This window comes from Takifugu rubripes, chromosome 1 (assembly GCF_901000725.2).
Source record: "Takifugu rubripes chromosome 1, fTakRub1.2, whole genome shotgun sequence".
NCBI classification, from domain to species: Eukaryota; Metazoa; Chordata; class Actinopteri; order Tetraodontiformes; family Tetraodontidae; genus Takifugu; species Takifugu rubripes.
The window spans coordinates 25,783,061-25,802,320 of NC_042285.1; the positions used below are offsets into that span (position 1 = coordinate 25,783,061).

At 44.4% G+C, this 19,260-nt stretch overlaps 2 protein-coding genes across 5 annotated transcripts; both read right to left on the minus strand.

Moving 5' to 3' along the window:
* Nucleotides 1–401: 401 nt before the first annotated feature.
* prkag3b (protein kinase, AMP-activated, gamma 3b non-catalytic subunit) lies at nt 402–8,095 on the minus strand. Of its 2 annotated transcripts, XR_003889800.1 has the most exons (14): nt 7,819–8,095; nt 6,516–6,576; nt 5,599–5,735; nt 5,437–5,518; nt 4,739–4,797; nt 4,541–4,586; nt 4,400–4,454; nt 3,954–4,080; nt 3,706–3,871; nt 3,516–3,553; nt 3,107–3,253; nt 2,463–3,029; nt 2,311–2,366; nt 402–1,438 (listed from the first exon to the last, which is right to left on the minus strand). XR_003889800.1 is itself a non-coding variant. In XM_011612515.2 (13 exons), the coding sequence occupies exons 1-13, from the start codon at nt 7,927–7,929 to the stop codon at nt 1,386–1,388; spliced, it is 1,176 nt and encodes a 391-aa protein (XP_011610817.2). In that variant the 5' UTR covers nt 7,930–8,095; the 3' UTR covers nt 402–1,385. The 2 variants fall into 2 exon arrangements, 1 of the variants encoding a protein (XP_011610817.2); XM_011612515.2 differs by lacking the exon at nt 2,311–2,366 and having other exon boundaries at nt 2,936–3,029.
* Nucleotides 8,096–8,623: 528 nt separating this feature from the next.
* On the minus strand, nt 8,624–18,457 carry ttll4 (tubulin tyrosine ligase-like family, member 4). Of its 3 annotated transcripts, none has more exons than XM_011612447.2 (21): nt 18,304–18,457; nt 16,583–17,402; nt 15,995–16,454; nt 15,712–15,865; nt 15,565–15,641; nt 15,440–15,491; nt 14,597–14,715; nt 14,178–14,288; nt 14,009–14,085; nt 13,711–13,905; nt 13,437–13,519; nt 13,228–13,356; nt 12,955–13,077; nt 12,633–12,731; nt 12,419–12,553; nt 12,206–12,343; nt 12,038–12,116; nt 11,638–11,848; nt 11,411–11,478; nt 11,291–11,316; nt 8,624–10,899 (listed from the first exon to the last, which is right to left on the minus strand). In XM_011612447.2, the coding sequence occupies exons 2-21, from the start codon at nt 16,985–16,987 to the stop codon at nt 10,737–10,739; spliced, it is 2,904 nt and encodes a 967-aa protein (XP_011610749.2). In that variant the 5' UTR covers nt 16,988–17,402; nt 18,304–18,457; the 3' UTR covers nt 8,624–10,736. The 3 variants fall into 3 exon arrangements, with proteins under 3 accessions (XP_011610749.2, XP_029698627.1, XP_011610757.2); XM_029842767.1 differs by having other exon boundaries at nt 11,218–11,316; XM_011612455.2 differs by having other exon boundaries at nt 16,583–17,426; nt 18,304–18,452.
* Nucleotides 18,458–19,260: the final 803 nt, after the last annotated feature.

The following is a 19,260-nucleotide window of genomic DNA, read 5'->3' on the forward strand; positions in this document are numbered from 1 at the left end:
CAGTCTGCGTGCTTTCTCAGACGGAGCCACAATTAGATGCCAAAGTAAACCCAAGTGCAACCGCAGCCTGATTGGTGGTTGAAGTGTTTGTTCAGAAATTGTAAAGAGGCTTGAGCATATGGCTGATGCACGGCCAGCTTCCTGTGGATGTGTCCTGGCTAATGGGGTAAAAAGAACAGCATCATGCTGTTCGATGTTACCAATCAGAAAAGCACAGTGTTGTAATTATTGTAAATGATTTCAGTCATGCCTGTTGTTTTTAAATTGACATGTCCATTTATACAAGAGACACTGATTAAAATCATCATTCCCGAACTGCTATTAAAGGAACAATTCACCCGAAAATCAGAAGCACAGATTCTGTCCTCTTTTTTGGAAATGATTGGTCGGAAAAATCAGAGAAATACATTTTTTTAATAAGAGTTTATGGAATCATGATGAAAAACTGCAGGGGATCTGTTTAAACCAAGGTGAGGTGAGGATATAGAGCTCATATCCTCGAAATGATAAAGACACATTCATTGAAATTGGAAAAAAACAAAAAACAAAAAGATGTATTCATTATTGAAGTTTAAAAAGTGATTTCCTTGTGTGTGTGCGTGCGTGTGACCAGGATGTATGAGGAGTTTACACATCCACCCCTGGTAAACAGAGCAGTACCGTCCTGCCCGCCAAAGATCTTCAACAGCCGTAATGATGCTCTTGTCACAACTGTCTCATTAACTCACTACATTTACATTACATACTGTTTACACTCACAACAACTAGTTATTTTACACCTTCTTTTACCAAATTGAAATTAGTTTGTATTTCTATTATGTACTATATATGTATATAGGAAATATGTATATATGCATAAAATTAAAAATGTATGATTTATTATAGGTTTCTTTTCCCTTGGAGGACAAATCATTTAACTGTCATGATATCATTGTCTTGTATTGACGATAGCTGCTTTTAATACTCTAAATAGCATCACTCCAAAATCAGCTCTTATGAGGATTTGTGGTATCCAGTAAACCCTTTCATACACGTATGTTTTTTAATACAAACCTTCAATTTGAAACAGTTCTACACTGCACAAAAATGTACTTCTCTTTTCCATAAATAAACAAAGAAATTTGCAACGATTCTACGAAAAAAAGGTCATGAGCAACCTATAACAGTTCAGCTTGTCGACATTGTTGCCCACCTGCACACAACACAACACTAATTCAGGTAGTTTCCTGACACCAGCAGCCCGCACAGCCACAAGGCTCAATCAGAAATCATCTCCAAAACCTAACACAGCATCGCGCTTGAGGCGTGAGCTCCATACGCTTCATTGTCTGTTTCCTTATGTCTTTCTTCCTAGCTTCTAATCTGCTGCCTCTCCACATCATAGATCACATTCCCTCGTCGTCTCTGAGGTCTGCACGGCATGACCTGTCGTAAATATCTGCAAAAGAGGCAGGAAAAGGGTCACAACAAAGTCAACAATGACATCATGGGCTCATGCTAGCGTCTACAATCTAATGAGAAGGTGGTGAGACTTGACAGAATTCTCTATAGTAGATGAGCACTCCAGTTTGAGACTGTACATCATTTCAGAGCTAAAGGAATGGTGTGTTGACTCCTGTAGAGCTGGGCTGGTGCAGAAAAAGGAGAAAAAGGTGGTCAGAGCGAAACGGGTGCATGTTGTACCGACGTCGGACGCTAGGTGGCAAACATGAGCAAAAGAACGAGGCTGGGAGGTCAAAAGGTCTCAAGGCATTAAAAAAAAATTAAAAATCATCAGCATCACACATCCATGTTTTTTTGTCCCAGGAAGGTCTCTCCTTTGTCTCCAATTCAGGCTTTCTTGGAATGAAATCGGCTTGTTTTACTTTTGGTGCAAATTTGCTCACCGACCCAGCGCTACATTAGAAAGATTATACAGCCTCAGTCTGAGAGTTTGAGAAGTCATTCAACCACAGGTTGCATTTTAAATTTGAGCTTCTGAGCATATCACAATTATAAAAACAGAAAAATGCTGGCAAAGAGCAAGGATATGAACACTTCTGTAAATGTGCTGTGATGAACATTTTTAAGCTTAGTTGATGTATATCTCATGCAGCAAAAGATCTGTTTTCACTTGAGCAGGTGGGATTGAGACAAAAACGAAGACGTGAACATCTTTGTTAGGTCAAGATGCCATATTTGCAGGGGCACAACCCCCCCCTCACATTATCCCCTTTGGGGAAACTACAACAGGCAGCAGCGCAGCCTCAATTATCGCTGACATTGCAAGCTTGGCCAGACGGCACCAGCAGCCAATGACGGGCTCCCTACCTGCGACACTATGGCTACGTGGTGCTGTTGTCACGGTAGCAGGACGATGATGGCGGCTGATGAAAGGAGGGATTTTTGGGAGAAGTTGTAAAGGGTTGGTTCCCACAAAAATTCATCTTCAACGTGAGGGAGGATCAGAGACTTTTGCTTACCGAGTAAGTTGGATTGAGAGTTGGAATTAAGGGCGTTTTAACAGTGGTGAGCTGGTTTTAGCCACATTGGGAGGGGGCTCGGGGACATTCTATTCTGTATGGTTCATACTTGTAAGAGAAACATGGAAGCTGGTGGAGTGTTAGGTTCTCTGGCTGTTGGGGGGGCAGTAAATGTTCAGGATGACAGGAAAGGGAAAATAAAAAGAGTCAGATCGTAAACTTTGAGGTAACTGGCAGACTGGGAGAGTCGTGGATGAAGTCTGCAGCTCAAAGTCACGTTCCATCCATGCGTGAGTGACTGAGAACGCAAGTGTTTGTTTCCCATGAACTTTCACAGACGGAGGAAGAGGAGGGCAGGCCTTTGGATCAGCAAGAAGCTTTCGAGGGTTTGAAGGGGAGTGGCGGATGGAGGAGGAAACGGGACAGAGCGAGGGATGGACGGAAGGGCGGGAGCTAGGACAGCGCGTCAATACCTGCAGGAGTCAGAACTAGCGCTTGCAGGAGGTCGGAGAGAGACACAATCCCTCTCACCACATCTTCGCTGTCAACCAGCACCAAACGATGCACCTACGGGAAAAAGCCAACAGGGTTCAGCCGCCGCGCGTCCACCGAACCGACCGTGCACGTAGCGGCGCATGCGCTACCTCCGCTTTTGCGATACGGTCGATGATGGTCTCCAGCGTTTCGTGGTGGTAACATTTGAGGACTCCTTCCACGCAGCAAGCTCTGGAAGCAATGGCCTCCCGCATCGTCATGTTCAGGTTATTGTAGGTTTTCTGCGCCGCCAGGTTCTGCATCACGTCAGAAGAACAATAAGGTTCTGTCATCGGGAGGACGGTGGAATCTAAAATTACATCCAACATCATCCCTCACATTGATGGCCAGTGGCAGCGTCGGCTGAAAATGAATGACGTCTACAAAGTGAAGGGAAACTACCGTACTTGCATCGCCCCCTGGTGGCTAACTTATGTCACGTACAGTTTGTGGGTGCGACACTTGTAGATCTGAACATTTTAGACACGTTTTTAAGGTAAATGTGTAAAATAAACTTACAATAACATCAAACCGGGAGTACAGCGCCACCACTTTCCCTGTTGAGACAAAAATGCAGAGAACAAACACTGCTGGATTATAATTATTCAAATTAATTAAAGTGATTATGCTGAACAATAATCAAAGCTGGTGTTTCTTTACGAATGGGCCATTAGTCTTCTTAGCAAAGAAATGTTCTTGCTTAATGTACCTTCCTCGTTGACGACTGGCAAAGCAGATACTCTTCTCTCTACGAAGATCATCAGAGCATCATGGACAGATGCTGATTCGTGGACGGTTGCAATCTGCCTGAAGGTTCCGATGGCCACTTCGCCGATCTGCTTCTGGAGGAACCTGGGTTTAGGAATCATAGACCCCTGGAAGGGAGGTGAAGGGGGAAAGAGCTGGTATCAGAAAGCACGGGCTTCTCTCAGGCCTGGACAGCATTCACCGTCTTACAAAGATGTGGAGGAACTTGAGGATTCGTTTATGAGTGAGGATGTGGAGGACGTCCCCAGAGATGGGGTCGATGATCGGCAGCCGATGGATCTTATTCTTCAACAAGGAGTAGATGGCATCAAACAAACTGAGAAGACAAGACTCGTGATTGAAGTTCGAGCTCTGGCTCAGAAAACATTTAATGATAATGGCCAAGACTTTTTCAGAGCATGTTTGTCAACGGCTATGATGCAGCACCGTTTCTAACCAGCAGAGGGAGACAGAGGTTTGCTTAAATTGAATGCAAAGGTCTCATATTCCCAAGCAACTTGTTATATTACAACATATTGTTGTAACATCTCATATATTAGACTATATGAATGTAATTTTACTTAATATCCCCTAATCAAACGTATGAAACTAGATCTGCTTTGAGTCATACATAGTTTTCCAAAGGCCAGTTTCACCTGCAATCAGGAGTGATGCTGATCAGTCTATTAGTGGAGTATTCCAGATAAATTTCTGTCAAAAATGAAACAGCAATTTAAGTCCATAAATATAAGACAAATATATACAACTTGCAGTTGTTTTTGGCATGTTGTAAAAACCTCTCCATGTCTCTATTTTGTGTTCCTCCAGCTCGTAGATCTGAACCTGCAAAATAAACAAACAGATCAGAAATAATGATTCTCAAATTCAAACTTTGTTCCTCATTTCAACAGGTTTAGTCTTAAAACATAACTTTGACAGCCCAGTGGTGCACGTGACTGGTCCACAGAACCATGATGAAAGGGACGGCATCTTACCAGAGGAGATTTGTAGTACCGATGAAGAATGTTGATGAAGTCCGTGATGGTGAGCATACCTGTTTACACAAGCACCTAAAACCATCAGGTTGTCACTTTAAACAACACGAAACAGCCCATCTGTACAGAGACACTAAGATTTATAGGGTTTATAGGGGTCAGCACTTGTACAATTTTAAGTAGCTTCAGAAAAATGAACACCTCCAGAGACGGGAAGCTCTGCGCATTCAGAGAGGTGAGTGTGTAACGTAGCACAGATGTCTTTGTAGCTGACCCGCTTTGCTCTGAATGTCGGCACCTAACCTCTGCCTGTACCATCTGAAACCACCCATTCACCGGGAGGAAACCCGAACCCACAGACCTGGGCTCCAAAACTGTCGTTAGCAACCCCGATGTAGGTCACGCGCCTATTAGATGTGGACATGTGCGTCCAAGACCATTTAAAATTAGACTCAGATTGAATTTATGCTGGGTTCGGCGATTCTGTCAACATAAACAGTCGTAAAAAAAAAAGGATTCGTTCAGCAGTTTAAATAAAGTGAATGCGGTGCTATTTATGAGCTTCTAACCCCGTGTTAAAATGCACTCTGCTGCAGATATATCTTTGAGCACAGGAGGGTGGAAACGTGCCTGATAGACACAGCGGACACGTGCGATCTGCTTAACCCCATCTGAAGGCCAAAAATTCATCAGCTCACCCACGAAACACTTCAGCTTGTTGTCCCACAATGGTGCTGCCCTCACGCCATTCGCCACCAGAGCGAAGAAAGCTTTTTTAACCTAACCAGAACACAGAGAGAGTGTAACCGAAAATGGGTCAAATCAGGATCTGTTCCTGGGCAAACTGGACTCTTTCCTACTTGTAGCGTCGTGTCAAAAATAACCAGTTTGGAGCTGGTGGGAATGGCATCGTAGCAGGTGTGACTCTTCATGAAGTTCATGTAGATGAAGATGTCGGGGTCTGGCTCGAGAGGCGGGGGCGCGTATGTACACACACCTACAATCACAAACACAACTGTTGGCGACTGATAATGAGACATAAAAACCATCTGACACATTCTGAGGTTGTTGACATGCTGCCCGACCCCTCCTGCAATCCTCAGAGGTGACCGGGGGGGGGCAGGAAGACACTTTAATGAGCCCTCCACCAACTGCTTGTGTGAAAACATTTTCCTTTCTTAATTTAACATAAACTTTAATTTTATAAGGCTACAAATTCAGCCCAGGTTCTCTCAGCAACCATGTCAGCATAAATACCCCATTTAACTGTTACCGTAGCAACTATATAACATTCATTTCTGCAAGTACAACTTGCACTTGCAAAAAAACTGGCGGAGATGAAAGCATGTTGTGTTAAATCATGAGCACAGTTCAGGTTTATTTTAATCCACTGAAGCATCAGTAGAGATGAATTCAGGAAGCCTGATTCTACGTCACCCTGGAAACTTGCAGAGGTGATTATGGGTTGGAAGCTCAAAAACACCTTTTGAAATCTAAATCAAAATGGGGCTGCTGTTCGCTGAGGTCCCAAAACTCTTACAGGGAGTGAAGACCCCCCCCCACCCCCACCCCCACCCCTGTGGACCCTGCTGCACCTTCTGGGCACTGAATATAAAGGGCTAATGGTCATTCCTTCCTTCCTTCTTTCCTTCCTTCCTTGCCATCTTGCAGGGAGGATCAGGTAGTTACCGTGACAACATGGTTAACAGCCACCATTTAGGACCAGACTCCTTCTGAGCTGAACGCTGAGAGCAAACAATAACATCATTGCTTTTACCTCCACTCTCCATCGAGAGAACGTCATCTTCCTCATCCTCGCCCATCTCAAACAACGGAACCTAGGAAAGGAAGAACATTCCCAGTGTTGAGACAAAGCCCCACTGACAGTAAACACAAGACATGTGAAAATATGCGACCTATGAGCTGCCAACATCCATCAAACCCTCCCAGTAACCCGAGGAAGAGAATATCTGGCTGATATTCCATCAACATGCTCCTCTGATCACAGCTGATCCTTGACAGAGGTGGGACGGTCCTCAGTCTTTCACTTTAAGATGACTGATGGGGTGGAGCGTGCACAGTTCACCATGTAACCTGAGGAGTTCCTGGACTCTCCTGTCCTCAGCAGATCCACTCTGTGTGGACTACATTGTCCCCAGAAGACAGAAACATGCTTCTGATTTTGAAGGGCTGCGCGGTTCAGCTGCTGGAGAAGCAGCTGTAAAACTCGTCTACAAAGCGCCTCTAGTGCGGTTGTCGTGGCAACAGTCCAAGAACCTGCTGGTGGGTATCAACTTTTGGAGAAGACACATTTCCACATTTATAGCCTGGCTGCTGCATCTCCACTCAAAAAACAGTTGGCAGCAGGAAAAATGGGGAGGAAAACAACAAAACATCAACAGATTGTGGATTAGCAATGAAAACAGGCCTGTGGGGATCCAGGAAACTCTTGGGGATGAATAAATGAGGACACTGCCCATCATCACTCATGAACAAATACATTTTTGAATGCTCAAAAGCAGGTTTTTAGATAACATATTGAACACAATATTTTGGAATAAGCAAACTTGATCTGACAGAAAAGGAAATGTCATGCAGTTACCCTGATAAGAGCAGTTTTGGTGCCATTTAGAGAAAAATAAAACAGTGTCATGACTTTTATGTGTTCACGCCACATTTTACAAAAAAAAAAAGTGTACCAGTAATTACATTTTTAACTTTATACATTTTCAAAAATAAAAAAACCACAATGTTTTCTCAGTCCAAGATTCTCTTGTTTCCCTTTTACTTGTGTAAAACAAAAGGTTTTGATCGTGATGATGCTGAACATGAGTTAAGACTTCAGAACGAGAAGTATCTAATAATAAAGCTATTCGGAGGTTTAATTCACGTTATATACACAGATCAACATAACTACAGGCTGTGAATGTGCCACATAAAGTACGAGGAGTTGGAGGAGAATTACAGTCGAGTGCCAACACAAACGGAGGGAGAACGTTTGGTTACCAACACAAACAGATAAAGAGCAAAAGCGGACAGATTTCAGGGGGGGTGGAGGTGGCGGGTCAGCGCTGCCTTACCTCCACAACAGGCTCCATGGCTGGGGACGAGGCGCGGGAGGGCTGCCTCTGTCGCACCAGCGCGGAGAGACCCCGGAGTAGAACCCTCGTCCTGCTGTCCAGCACAGACATCTGGCCACCTCTGCTGGTTGGGTCAGATAAAGAAGGGATGAAAGAAGGCAGCCATGGCGAAGACGGGTGGAGGAGAAGGGAGAGGTGGATCCGCTGGGTACAAAAGCTGAGGCAGGCGAGGGCAACGGTTGGCTTCTCCCAGCAGGCTCTGACTGTCCGGCAGAGACTGGGGTCTAAATCTGGACCAAGAGGCCTGTGGCATTTTCACACACACACACACACACACACACACACACACACACACACACACACACACACACACACACACACACACACACACAAGGAGGGGCCACAGAGGGGCCTTCACCATATGTTGTCCTAAGTATTTTTGTGTTTTTTATCATTCGGAGTCAAGTAGAACCCAAATACGCAGCATAATAGATGAGTCTCGAACCCAAAACAATCAACCCTCGCTACGTTTCTGATAGTCCAACACTACCAGAGTTGGTTTCAGCAGTTTTTCCACCACACAGCAGCTGGTTACAGTGGACTCGGGAATACCGAATACAGATGAGGTTTTGAGCAGCTGACACTTGTTTTTTTAAAGTTAAAAGAATTGTTAATGCTGTATATCAGTACTGTAAATTAGAATAATCTGTATTTAGAATTCACAACAGTGTGATTAACATAATCTTGGATAATTCCAAAAAATTTCAACCTGTAAATCAAAAGTTTAAAAAAAGACACGCTGTGACATTGATACCACAAATAACTTTTATTTTTTTAGACTTTTATCCTGAGCAACTTATACAGCCCTTTAAACATAACAGATTTACACTTTGCAGGTAAATATATCAAATCTCTCTCTCAAATTATGTTAGTTCACATCAGCTCTGAATCACAGCCTGGAGTTAAAGTGAATTCTTTAACAGGAAGAGGTAAATTGTCAAATGTTTCTGCCTCAGAGCCCCTAATATGACTCAGCAGTGATAACTGCAAAACATGCAAACCCATTCAGCATGAAGAGAAAGTGTTCAAAGCTGGAATTCTGGAGGAATTCAGTGTCCTAAAACCCTGTGAAAACTCTAAATTCAGGGGGAAAAACCTCACACAGGAACAACATGCACACTCCTCACAGGATGATGTCATGGCACCACTCCAAACAATACTGGATATGACTGCATCAAATCCTCCTTTTACTTGTTCTCTGGCCAGCAGGAGGTGAGCCGAAGAAAGAATTCAATCGATTGATCTGACAAGTACATCCCCTCTCTTCAGATGTTCCACTTGAAACGGCGCCGACAGCGTTGTTGGACATTTTAACAGACTGAACAGCTGTTTAGATTTTAGTTCTTAAAGCACGCGTCCACTCTGCTCCCAGAGCAATTCACAGCAAACATTATAATTATTATTATTTTGGATTAAATGCAAAATGAGGGATCTTGGTTTCTGCTCCAGAAGTGTCTGATTAAGGTGAATGATTTACATCATCCGCAGGCTTTGATACAGGCACCCTGAAAACATCACTGCAATGAATACTAACGAACCGACAACGTCCCCTTTGATTCTATGAAACACCAAAGGCTTCCTGAAAACGTGCACGCCCGGTGCACTTTGACACATCACAGCCCACGTGCATCAGTAAAACTGCAAATCCGAGCTTATTGTGTAAACAGCACCCAGAAAGTCCCCTCATAAAACCCTGAGGATACAGAAGAATCCTTGCAGCTGGTTCTGGTTGCACAGCAAATTCTGAATGCAAGAACCTTCGTTTATGACTGCGCGGCTCAGTTTAGAGGGTAAACATAATGATCTGGCGTGAGCGACATGGCTAAACTCTAGTCTTGGACATTTGGCAGGTCTTGACGTACTGTCCCATTTTCATCCCCTCGTCATTAAAGTGTGCGATCAAGACAGTTTGGTTTTAAACAAATCACCCCGGGACCGACAGAAGTACCGCTTGAAACAAGTTGGAAATGAAGAAGAAAGCCTCGACACCTAACGTAAGCCGCCATCGTTTGCGACCTCAGACCCAGGTGTTTTGTTGCTCACCTGGCGTTAGAATGTGCTTGATACAGATTTCTGCGGGACACAGACATCAAAGGGTTGATGCTTGGAGCCCGCTGGGATTCGCTCTCCACTGTTTAAAACACCACAAATAAGGCTTCAGTTCAAACTTAATTCAACCAATCCATTGCAGTGGATGATTAATGATTTGGCTGATTAATCAGCATGATTAATGATGCTACTTTCAAAGTTCCATGTTAAAACGGTACATCAGATATATGCAGACAATACTGAGAGGCGATGAGGAGCAGAAGTGATATCACAGTCTGGTTGGCTTCTGTTGTCAGTGGCAACATCAGCGAGAGCGGGTCGCGGCTCTTCAGCAGCAGGAATGTTTTTTGGTAAACCAACATAAAGACATTTGTGCTTTTGTATGACTTGCATGTTAAGTGCCACTATGAAGGCCACAGCTGCAGCACAGCTGCAGCACAGCTAAGAGAATCAGAGCGCAACATTCCAGAGGACTAAAATCGAAGGCAGAGCAGATCTCTCCTCTAATATGGAACCAAATACTGAATTTGACACAGACTATTAGTTTCTCTTCAGGCGGCATGAACCAACAACCCAACAAGAACTGCTGCCCCCCCCACCCACATTTGCAAACATCCAATCAGTACAGAGTCTTTGCAAGTGCACTCCTCACGTTAGCTCATGACAATCCCTTTAACACTTTAAGGCGAGAATTCTAACTGATGAATTCACTCAGGAAAAATGAAGAGAAGGCTCTTTGAGAAGAGGCTGGAGTCTAACCCTGAGCTTCACGTCTCTTCTGAGTGCTGAACATTTGTGCAAGCTGACTTTCAGAGACTCTGGGAGAGACTGGGCAGAGGACTTGCGGAGGCACTGCTGGTGACGCTGGAACCAGGACTGGGAGAGGTGGACTGGCTGGAGAGAGACGCCACCTCCTGGTCTGAGCAGTCATCCGTGGCAGGATTGGAGGGCCGTTCGTGGCTGACCGTCACCCTGCAGAAGAAAGGGGATCTGACCGTTTACTCAGCCCCTTAATTATGGCACAGGAATTAGAAATAACTGACATCAAACCTGGGACTGAACTATAGGCACATAAATACTTTCATGCATTAGTAATAGTTCCAACCTTAGGTGTAACTGAGTAAATCTAGAACTTGAGACGCAGGGTTAAAGATGCACAACAAACATTGACATTTTCATTTTTATGGCTTTTAAATCCGACAGTGTTTCATTTCATCACGTGTTTCTGTGATGACATAAATCACCGTGCTCTCTGCATCTGTGAATCTGGATTTAAAAAGCTGCACATTCCTGACGCCTGACTACTGTAATTTCAGAGGGAGGGTGGGTGCTGATAACCGATAAGGTCATGTCTGCTTCAGACCTGGAGATGTAGCTGCACTTGGACCACTGCAGACAGACAAATAAACAAGTGCTGTATTAAAATCTTTGACAATAAACAAACGTATTCTAATTAAACTTTAGGGAACAGCGGGGTCATCACCATGTGGGCAGGGTCACTGGTTCCCAGATGAACCCCCTTCTCACAGAGCGTTGACAGCAGCTCGATACCTGCAGGAAACAAACCAGGAGTATCTCAGATGGATGATGTCACCGAGGTAATGAAATTAGTTTCTACCACTTCCTGCATGCAAATGATGATGATGATGATGATGATGATGAGTACAGATATTCAGTCAATTTTCTGGATTCGATTTAAAAAACAAAAACCTTTCAAGCGGTTGGTCCAGTGTTTCTGCTCCCATTGGTCCAACAGGATGTTGAGGTACCTCGGACCCTCAAAGAAGCGAAGGTAGCGAGATGACGAAGGCGACGGGAAAATCCGCTCAAACTGCCCACGACAAATGAGCTCATTTTCACTCTCTGCCAGAACACGAACGTCGTCTGGAGTCAACACGTCCAAAACTGTTTGGAGGAAGTCCTAACAGAGACAGAAGGATGGGTGCTGCTTTTATTCAGAGATTTCTAATAACAGCTGTTTGACATGCTTTGCTAATCTGATCTATTCATCTTAAACATGCAAAAACTAAAGAAAATTGCAAATATCTCCTGTATGAGCGCAGACAGTACTGCGTCTCCTCATTCTTCACCTCTGATAATGCTCATTTACCTGCTCGGCAAAGCGCTGCGTCAGGTAGAAGGCCCGTTTCACCTTCTCGTCGGCCGACAGCTCTGGTTTGGTCTTCTCCCTACACACAGACGCTAATTCAACTCCAACGAAGTCTTTACAGATTTAACTGTGAGCTGAACGGACCCAGCGCTTGGCCTCCATCCCCACCTGTGAGTGCTGCTGGAGGCGCTGCTGCAGGACGCCATCACATCTTCTCTTCGGGGCAGACGGAAGCCAGCCAGGTTCAGGAGGTCTTTGACCATCTGACCTTTGATGGAAACATCCAGGGCTGTGTTGGAGTGGAGGCTGCGGAGATACAGACGTCTGAAGCCCCGTCTGCGTTTATGAGGAAAGATGTGTGGGTGTGTGTGTGTCTCTCACCTTGGTGATATGTTGACCTCCAGAATCCAGGGTTTTAGATTCTCATCCAGCATGATGTCAAAGCCGAACAGCTCGTGGCAGCTGTACGGAGACTCGACATTTATCTTCATCAGACTGAGCACATACGGTTCTGACCTGAAGAAGAAACAGGAGGTTTAAAGATCATAGCCAACATCTAAAGAACGCTCAGCCAATGCTTCTACTGGAAACTCACGCAATGATAGTTTTAACCACAATGTCTTTGATCTTCTCCCAGATCAGAGTGGTGTTAACTCCCCTTGAACCAAGATACTCCCACAAGGCTTTCAAGGCCCTGAAAGAGCAGAATACACAAAGACTTCTTATTTTATGGAGGTTGGCAAGGTGTCAGAGAAGCTGAATGGGAGGAAAAATTTTAGAATTTCACCAAATGAACCCACAAAATATAACGACTGCTTATCCACATGAGACCGGAGCTGCCACATGTTTACAATTAAGGAAACTTTATGAGCTAAAGGCCAAAATAATAAGTGCAGCTCCAGCATCCTGGCTGTTACCATTTGTGTCCCTGGCAGGCTTTATCATCACTGTTGGTCTGGTACTCGGAGTTCTTCTTGTTGACACTGTAGTTGGTCAAGTGCATGAATTTGTTACTCAGGGTCTTCATGGAAGACGAATACCTGAGGAGACAAAATCAAAATCATCAGAAATCGGATGATTAAGGTTTAACGAGTGCATTTGATTGTCCGCTGCATAAACTGCAGACTTTCACCTAGAATCTATACAGTAAACAACAATATTTATCATCGTGGGGGTGAGAGAAAACTGACTTGCAACTAGCAAATCGAACCAGGCCGTCAGAGAAGATGTAGATTCTGAGCGGGTCATATGAAGTCACATATACGTAAATCCGCAGGTCAAACTTGTTGCCACTGATGAGGTAGGGTTTGTGAAGGTACCTGCAAGTCAAAATTGCATAACTGTTATGACTTAATGATATTCAATGTTGGATAGTAGAAATGACCTCTGGGCCACTGACTTTTGAACCAGTAGTGGCCTTTTGCGAGGCATCTGACTCCATTTGTGGATGACCTGGATTCCTATTCCTCTGGCTGAGGCGGGCTGTTGGAGGGGGAGAGAAATTACAGAGGAAAACCAAGAAAACTATCATCTAGACATAGTTTGTGTCGCAATCAGCTGGCTGGTTTTGGCTCATACATTCATTTTTCTTTAGCTCGCGTATGATTTTTATTAAAATATTCGAGCATAAAATGTAAGAGGAATATTTTTAAGCTCTGTGTAGTGCAGCATACAGGTTTGATGATCCATTTCTGCCTGGAGCCGCAGTCCTCCCAGGCCTTACGGAGCAGCTTGATGTCCTGAGGAAGAACAAAAGTCCGGGGAAAAAAGCCAAACTCTTGTTTGCCAAAGCGACTTTGCATCTTGGACAGATTTCTCCACAGTCGGTCCTTCCTGCCGATCTGGAAGGTTCCTGGGAAGTGGTTCAACTAGGGCAAGAATGATGTGATGCTCAGTCATTTGATATATTCACCTGGAGTAAAGGAGAGGCAGAAATGCAGCATACTGTATATTCATTCATATATTCTGTACCTTCTGGTGCTCTCCGAGTGCTTTGAATCCAGGAGACTTCATGTGATGTCCCCAACAGCCAAGCCAGTCATGGCTCTCTACACACACCACAGAAGATTCTGGTCAGCTTTTGTCTAGAAATCAGAACCAGATCTCCACAGACAGCAACCGGGCGAACGTCATGACTCACTCTTGGTGACTCTAAAGTGTGACCTGGCGATGGTGTGTTTAACCACATTTGGGGTGACGGTGGTCATCTTCCATTTTAACAGCCGTCTCTGCTCTACGGGCAGCAGTTCCACTACAAACACACATCAGATATTGGAATTTATTCAGCCAAACAAAGAAGAACATGTGATGCTAGGATTTAAGGCTGTAACACAGCTTGTACCGTTTACGTGAAATTGTAAATATTCAGCAAGTTTTAAGGTCCCAGAGATCATATTTAACATTTCATCTTAAATATAGTCCAGATAATTCAGGGTAATTTAAAGTTAAAGAAAGCAGTTCAACACTTCAATGAGCAGGAATAAAAAAAGGAGTGAACTTTACAAATGAGGGACTTCACACAGTAAACTTGGCCGATGTGTTTGGCAGTAGAGTTTATACCTTTCTCATCTGCTGTGCTGAAGTAAAGTGTGGGAGGCATGAGGGGGAATAAACTGGGAACCAGTGCAGGTCTCTCCTCTCTGTCGCCTTCCGTCCCCAATGGCATCGGCTCTTCGATACTGAGAGTGAAGACAAAGACACATTTAGGAGCAGCAAACATAGAAATCTATACGTCCTTATACATCTCAAGCTTATATCCTAAAACATTTACACTGAGCTGCATATGACAAGTGTCCTCACCTTATAAAAACAGCTTGTAAATGAAATGACCACCTTCTAACTGAAAGAAGCTGAAAGGTTCTCACTCACATGACAGTCATATGGATGTAAAACTGGTAGCCGGGTGGAGGAAGAGGGGATGCTTCTCTTTCCAATCTTGTATCTTAGATAAAATAGCTCCACTACCAACAGGTAACACTAATTTTAAAATGATCTGCCTTCAGTTTTTCAGGAAAGGATGTTACCGAGTGAGGACAAATGCAAATCAGCCTGTTGTGGGTGAGAAAAGGTGACAATAAATGTCCCTATCCAGGCTGTTTTAGTAAAGAATTGACTCCGAGTCTTTGGTCGGGTGTTCTGTTGTTTCGGGCCATCACAGCTGAGAACAATATTAAGCAGAACAATGCAGCAGACCTTTCCACCATGGTCTGCTGCATTCAGCCTCTTTTCAACAATGCACGGAGATGGAACGACAAAGATGGAGCCCACAGGACGTTAAAAACCATTTATGAGCAAATCAGAGCAGAACCGCAGACCCAGTCAGAGCAATCCACGGAAATGTCTTTCAAGTCAAACAAAGATTAGACATAAAAAAATGCTCGGTTATGAATCCCAGAATCTCACCCAGACTGTAGGATGACAGACACTGAGGAAGGGGATGAGCAGTCTGAATCATCTAAAGAGAACAGAGGGTCAGATTACACAGGCTGCATTTACACTTTAACGTCACTGTGTCTTTAGCAGCTCACCGTCATTACTGCAATCACTTTCTACCTCATCGTGCAGGACTTCCTCGGCACCATCCACGTGCATAACACACTCCTGCCTGGAAACAATCAATCTGAGTACAAACGTACAAGCGGGAACGAGAAGGATGGGAAAACGCCGTTGCTTACCCAGACACCCGATTCTGCCCGTCCAGATGGTCTGATGGGGGAACTGGGGATGAAGGTAAAATGGGGGCAGATTCTGCCTCCCTGGTAAGGTGAAATGTGGAGATCTGATTGGTCACACAGCCCACCAGGGCTCCTGCGGGACAGGAGGGCATGTCTACCCGAAGGTAGCAGGAAAAGCCTTTTAGTCACGATGATAAAAACCACTGAAGACAAAAGCCTTCCTATTTCTGGCCACCATTTCTAATATGTCTTCTTTTACAGCTACAGTGTGGAATCACTCTACCTGCTCTGATAACCAGCGATGTAGAAGGCTCCTCCTGGCTGAGACCAACCACACAGGACACCGGCCCCTCAGGAATGGGACTCGCTGCTGGGGGACTGTTGTGAATGCCAGCGGAATAGGGGTTCACTTGTGTGCACTCTGTGTGTATGCTGTGGTCTACTGTCTGGACATTCTTGTTTGGGTCAGCTCTGACTACTGGGGGTGGAAGCCCGATTAAAAGGAACGGATCTTTCAAGGTGGTTCCATTAGAGCAGCCGTTTTCTGTAACGCTGCATTTTGTGGCCTGTTTAACTGAGCTGCTCCTTCTCATGGATGCGGCGTCGTCTCTTCTTGTGCTTCTCTTATCTAATTTTGTGCTGTCAAAATGTAGGTCCTCTTTTCTCACTGTTCCCCCCTGGTGTTCTGAAACAGTAAGGCACACTGGAGGGACTGATGGCAAACAGGAGCTTCCTGCTTTAAACTGGGAAAACAGGAGAAAAATGTCAAAAGTTAGTGTGTACAAAATTCCAGACGGAACGCATAATATAGGGAATGTGAGGCCACGTTAGACTTGACAGCTTTGTAGTCTTAACATGGTATTAAACCCACCTGGCAATCCTTTTGAATGAATAGAGCACTGTCCATTGTGACCATATTAGTTTCACTTGGTCCTGTTGCCAGTATCGGCTTTGGAATTTGAATCCCGTTTAATTGTTGTGGCATGTTCGAAGGGATGTGTGGCACAGTGGTGATCTGACACTCTGCTGTCTTTTTGTCCCCTTTCTCCCAAACGGAAAACACAGGTGGGGCCACTGTCGTCAGCCTTGACAGGGGAACTGTTGAGGCAGCATTACAGGCAGGAGCTTTGGCTTGCTCTTTACTCCTGGCTAACTCAATGGAAGCTGGATTATAAGGCACTTTAGGAGTTGCAGTCATGGTGGTGGTGGTTTTATCTACATTGGAACAGTGCCGAGGATTTCCCCCATTCCATGGGGAGGACTGATTGGTGGGCATTTCTCAGGCCAGTGATGATGGAGAGAGCCTAAGCTACAGGCAAAGTTCTTTGGAAAGGACTAACAGGCAGGGACGGAACAATCAGCTGTGAAAATGCCAAATCCAAAGGGGAGGATTCTCTTCCCAGACAGACCGCGACCCTCTTCGGTTGCCGTTCCTTTAAGATGTCAGCTCCAAATGAATGCAGTCCTGCTGACCACTGACTGCTGATAAAACATTCCTGATGGGTCTTGACTGACAGCAAACATAACTGCCACCACAGGTGCAACAGTAGCAGGTGCTGAATGTGTTCGGGTCAGTTCCGACGCAGGATGAGAAGCTCTGGGGGAGGGCAGGCAGGCACAGACGGCTCAAGTCCTGAGGGAAAGTACCTGATTGGCAGCTGGTAGTAAACCAAACCCTTTCACCACAGACTCTGCAAACAGGAGGAAAATCCACTCTGAAAGAAACCAGTCCAATACAAATGCACAGGAAATCTGAAAGGGTTGCCTCTGAGAATGAAGCTGCACCAAAGCAAATCTAGCAAAACTTTCCCAGCCATACTTTAAACTGAGTTATTTGCTTACATTCCCAGATGTAGATTGATAGTTGACCTCTGGATTTTTGCAACCGGAAGTCAGTACCCTGTAAATAACTGTTGCTTAGTTTTATTGTGTCTCTTTAGTTGTTGTCCACGACCTTTCCCTTTGACATTTTTCTTTCCGTGCACCCATTTCCATGGCAACAGTGCCCAAAGCTAAAGCTATTTTTTGTAAGGAAGAGGCCAATGGGATCTTTTCATTAATTGCATTAAAACTCATTTAATTCCGTTGCACATTAATCAAGCGCAGCTACCTGAACCGTCAGCTGTCACACACACTTTTAACATTTTCAATTATTATTTCAATTATTATTGTATTTCGAATGAATGATGTTTTGCTACTTTCCGTTGTCCTGAAACCCCACAAAACTACCTTATAAATCAAGATATTGATATGTTTCACGTGTTTGTGCGTGTGCCCACGTTGCTTATCGCTTAGCTCAATGTTAGCCATGACAAGTCATCTTTAGCTGTGAAATAACATTATAACAACTCAAAGCTACACTACCGTGAATATGTGCCTATTCTTAAAAATGCATATAATGCGCTTCGCTGTGACAACTATCATATTGTAAAGCCCCGCTGACTTTTTAGTGAGTTTAGCTGCTAGCTTTCTGTTTACATTCTCACCAGCCGGCGTGTTAGCATAGCAACAAAAAGCACCGCAGAGCATCCACACATTAGAAGATTCACTAACGCCACAAAGGGCCTTGATTGAGTCTACAAATCCAAGTACCTTCTTCGGCGCCCGTGTTTCGTCCCCTACTTAACAGCAGTTCCATTGGTCTGGCGGGGGGCTACTTTAGATACACCATCCGTGACATCGTCCATTGGTTTTGGGACATGGAGGTGGCGTTCAAGTAAACCTTTCTTAACGGGTGAGGCATCCTCAACGAAGATCGTCTCTGCATGACGTCTTTCGGACCGGAGCGCCATCTAGTGGTCGCAAACTATTTTTTGTGAAATTGTTTTTTCCCCCTCTGTATAATTAACTGTAATTAAACAATATATAAACAAATTGAAATGCAAAAAGACATGCTTCGCGAGGCAAAGGATGGACCGTCTATCCAAACGAACACCACAGTACTATATTTGTACTAACTGCAACCGTCTTAAGTTGTCATAGAGACATGCCCTGTTTAATTGTTCAGAAATGTTTCAGTTATTATGTGTTGCAGCTGCCTTTGGTTGCATAGCTAAGGACATCTCACCACTAGAGGGCCCACTGAGGACAGAATCTCCACAAGCCTCTCGCGTCTCCTCATTTTCCTCTATCCGTGTAGTCACGCATCTCACATGGTTTCACTTCCTCTTGTTTATGTTTGTTCTTCAATCCCTTTGATAGTTGAAATTTAACATCACCTTCACCCCACTTCAGTAGCCTGTCCTGTATCATTTTCACCATTCATCTTTTTCCTCCTCTGCTATCTTCTTTTTCTGGAACCTAATAGATCCATCACATATCTCCACTCTACTCCTTAAAACTCCCTCACTAAAAAAACACAGACTCAACAGGGAATAATAGTTCTACCATGAAGTCTTTCACTCATGGACAGATGCATTGCCTTTCAAAATTTACTTGGTAATCAACTTGATCATTGATTTGACCGCCCCCACCCCCTCCACTCCCTTAGGTGCGGTCTGCACCTGACAAATCATTCCCTCTCTTCTTTCCCTCCTCACTGACCTACTC

What these genes read in the sequence shown, in the direction of transcription:
- prkag3b (XM_011612515.2), bottom strand. Translation starts at nt 7,929, where the DNA reads ATGTCTGTGCTGGACAGCAGGACGAGGGTTCTACTCCGGGGTCTCTCC. An exon ending in CAAAATAGAGACATGGAGAG is followed by an intron (nt 4,455 to 4,540) that starts GTTTTTACAACA and finishes CATTTTTGACAG; the next exon opens with AAATTTATCTGGAATACTCC. An exon ending in TCAAGTTCCTCCACATCTTT is followed by an intron (nt 3,872 to 3,953) that starts GTAAGACGGTGA and finishes CCTCCCTTCCAG; the next exon opens with GGGTCTATGATTCCTAAACC.
- ttll4 (XM_011612447.2), bottom strand. Translation starts at nt 16,987, where the DNA reads ATGCCCACCAATCAGTCCTCCCCATGGAATGGGGGAAATCCTCGGCAC. An exon ending in AGAAATGGATCATCAAACCT is followed by an intron (nt 13,520 to 13,710) that starts GTATGCTGCACT and finishes CCCCTCCAACAG; the next exon opens with CCCGCCTCAGCCAGAGGAAT. An exon ending in CGCAGCGCTTTGCCGAGCAG is followed by an intron (nt 11,849 to 12,037) that starts GTAAATGAGCAT and finishes TGTCTCTGTTAG; the next exon opens with GACTTCCTCCAAACAGTTTT.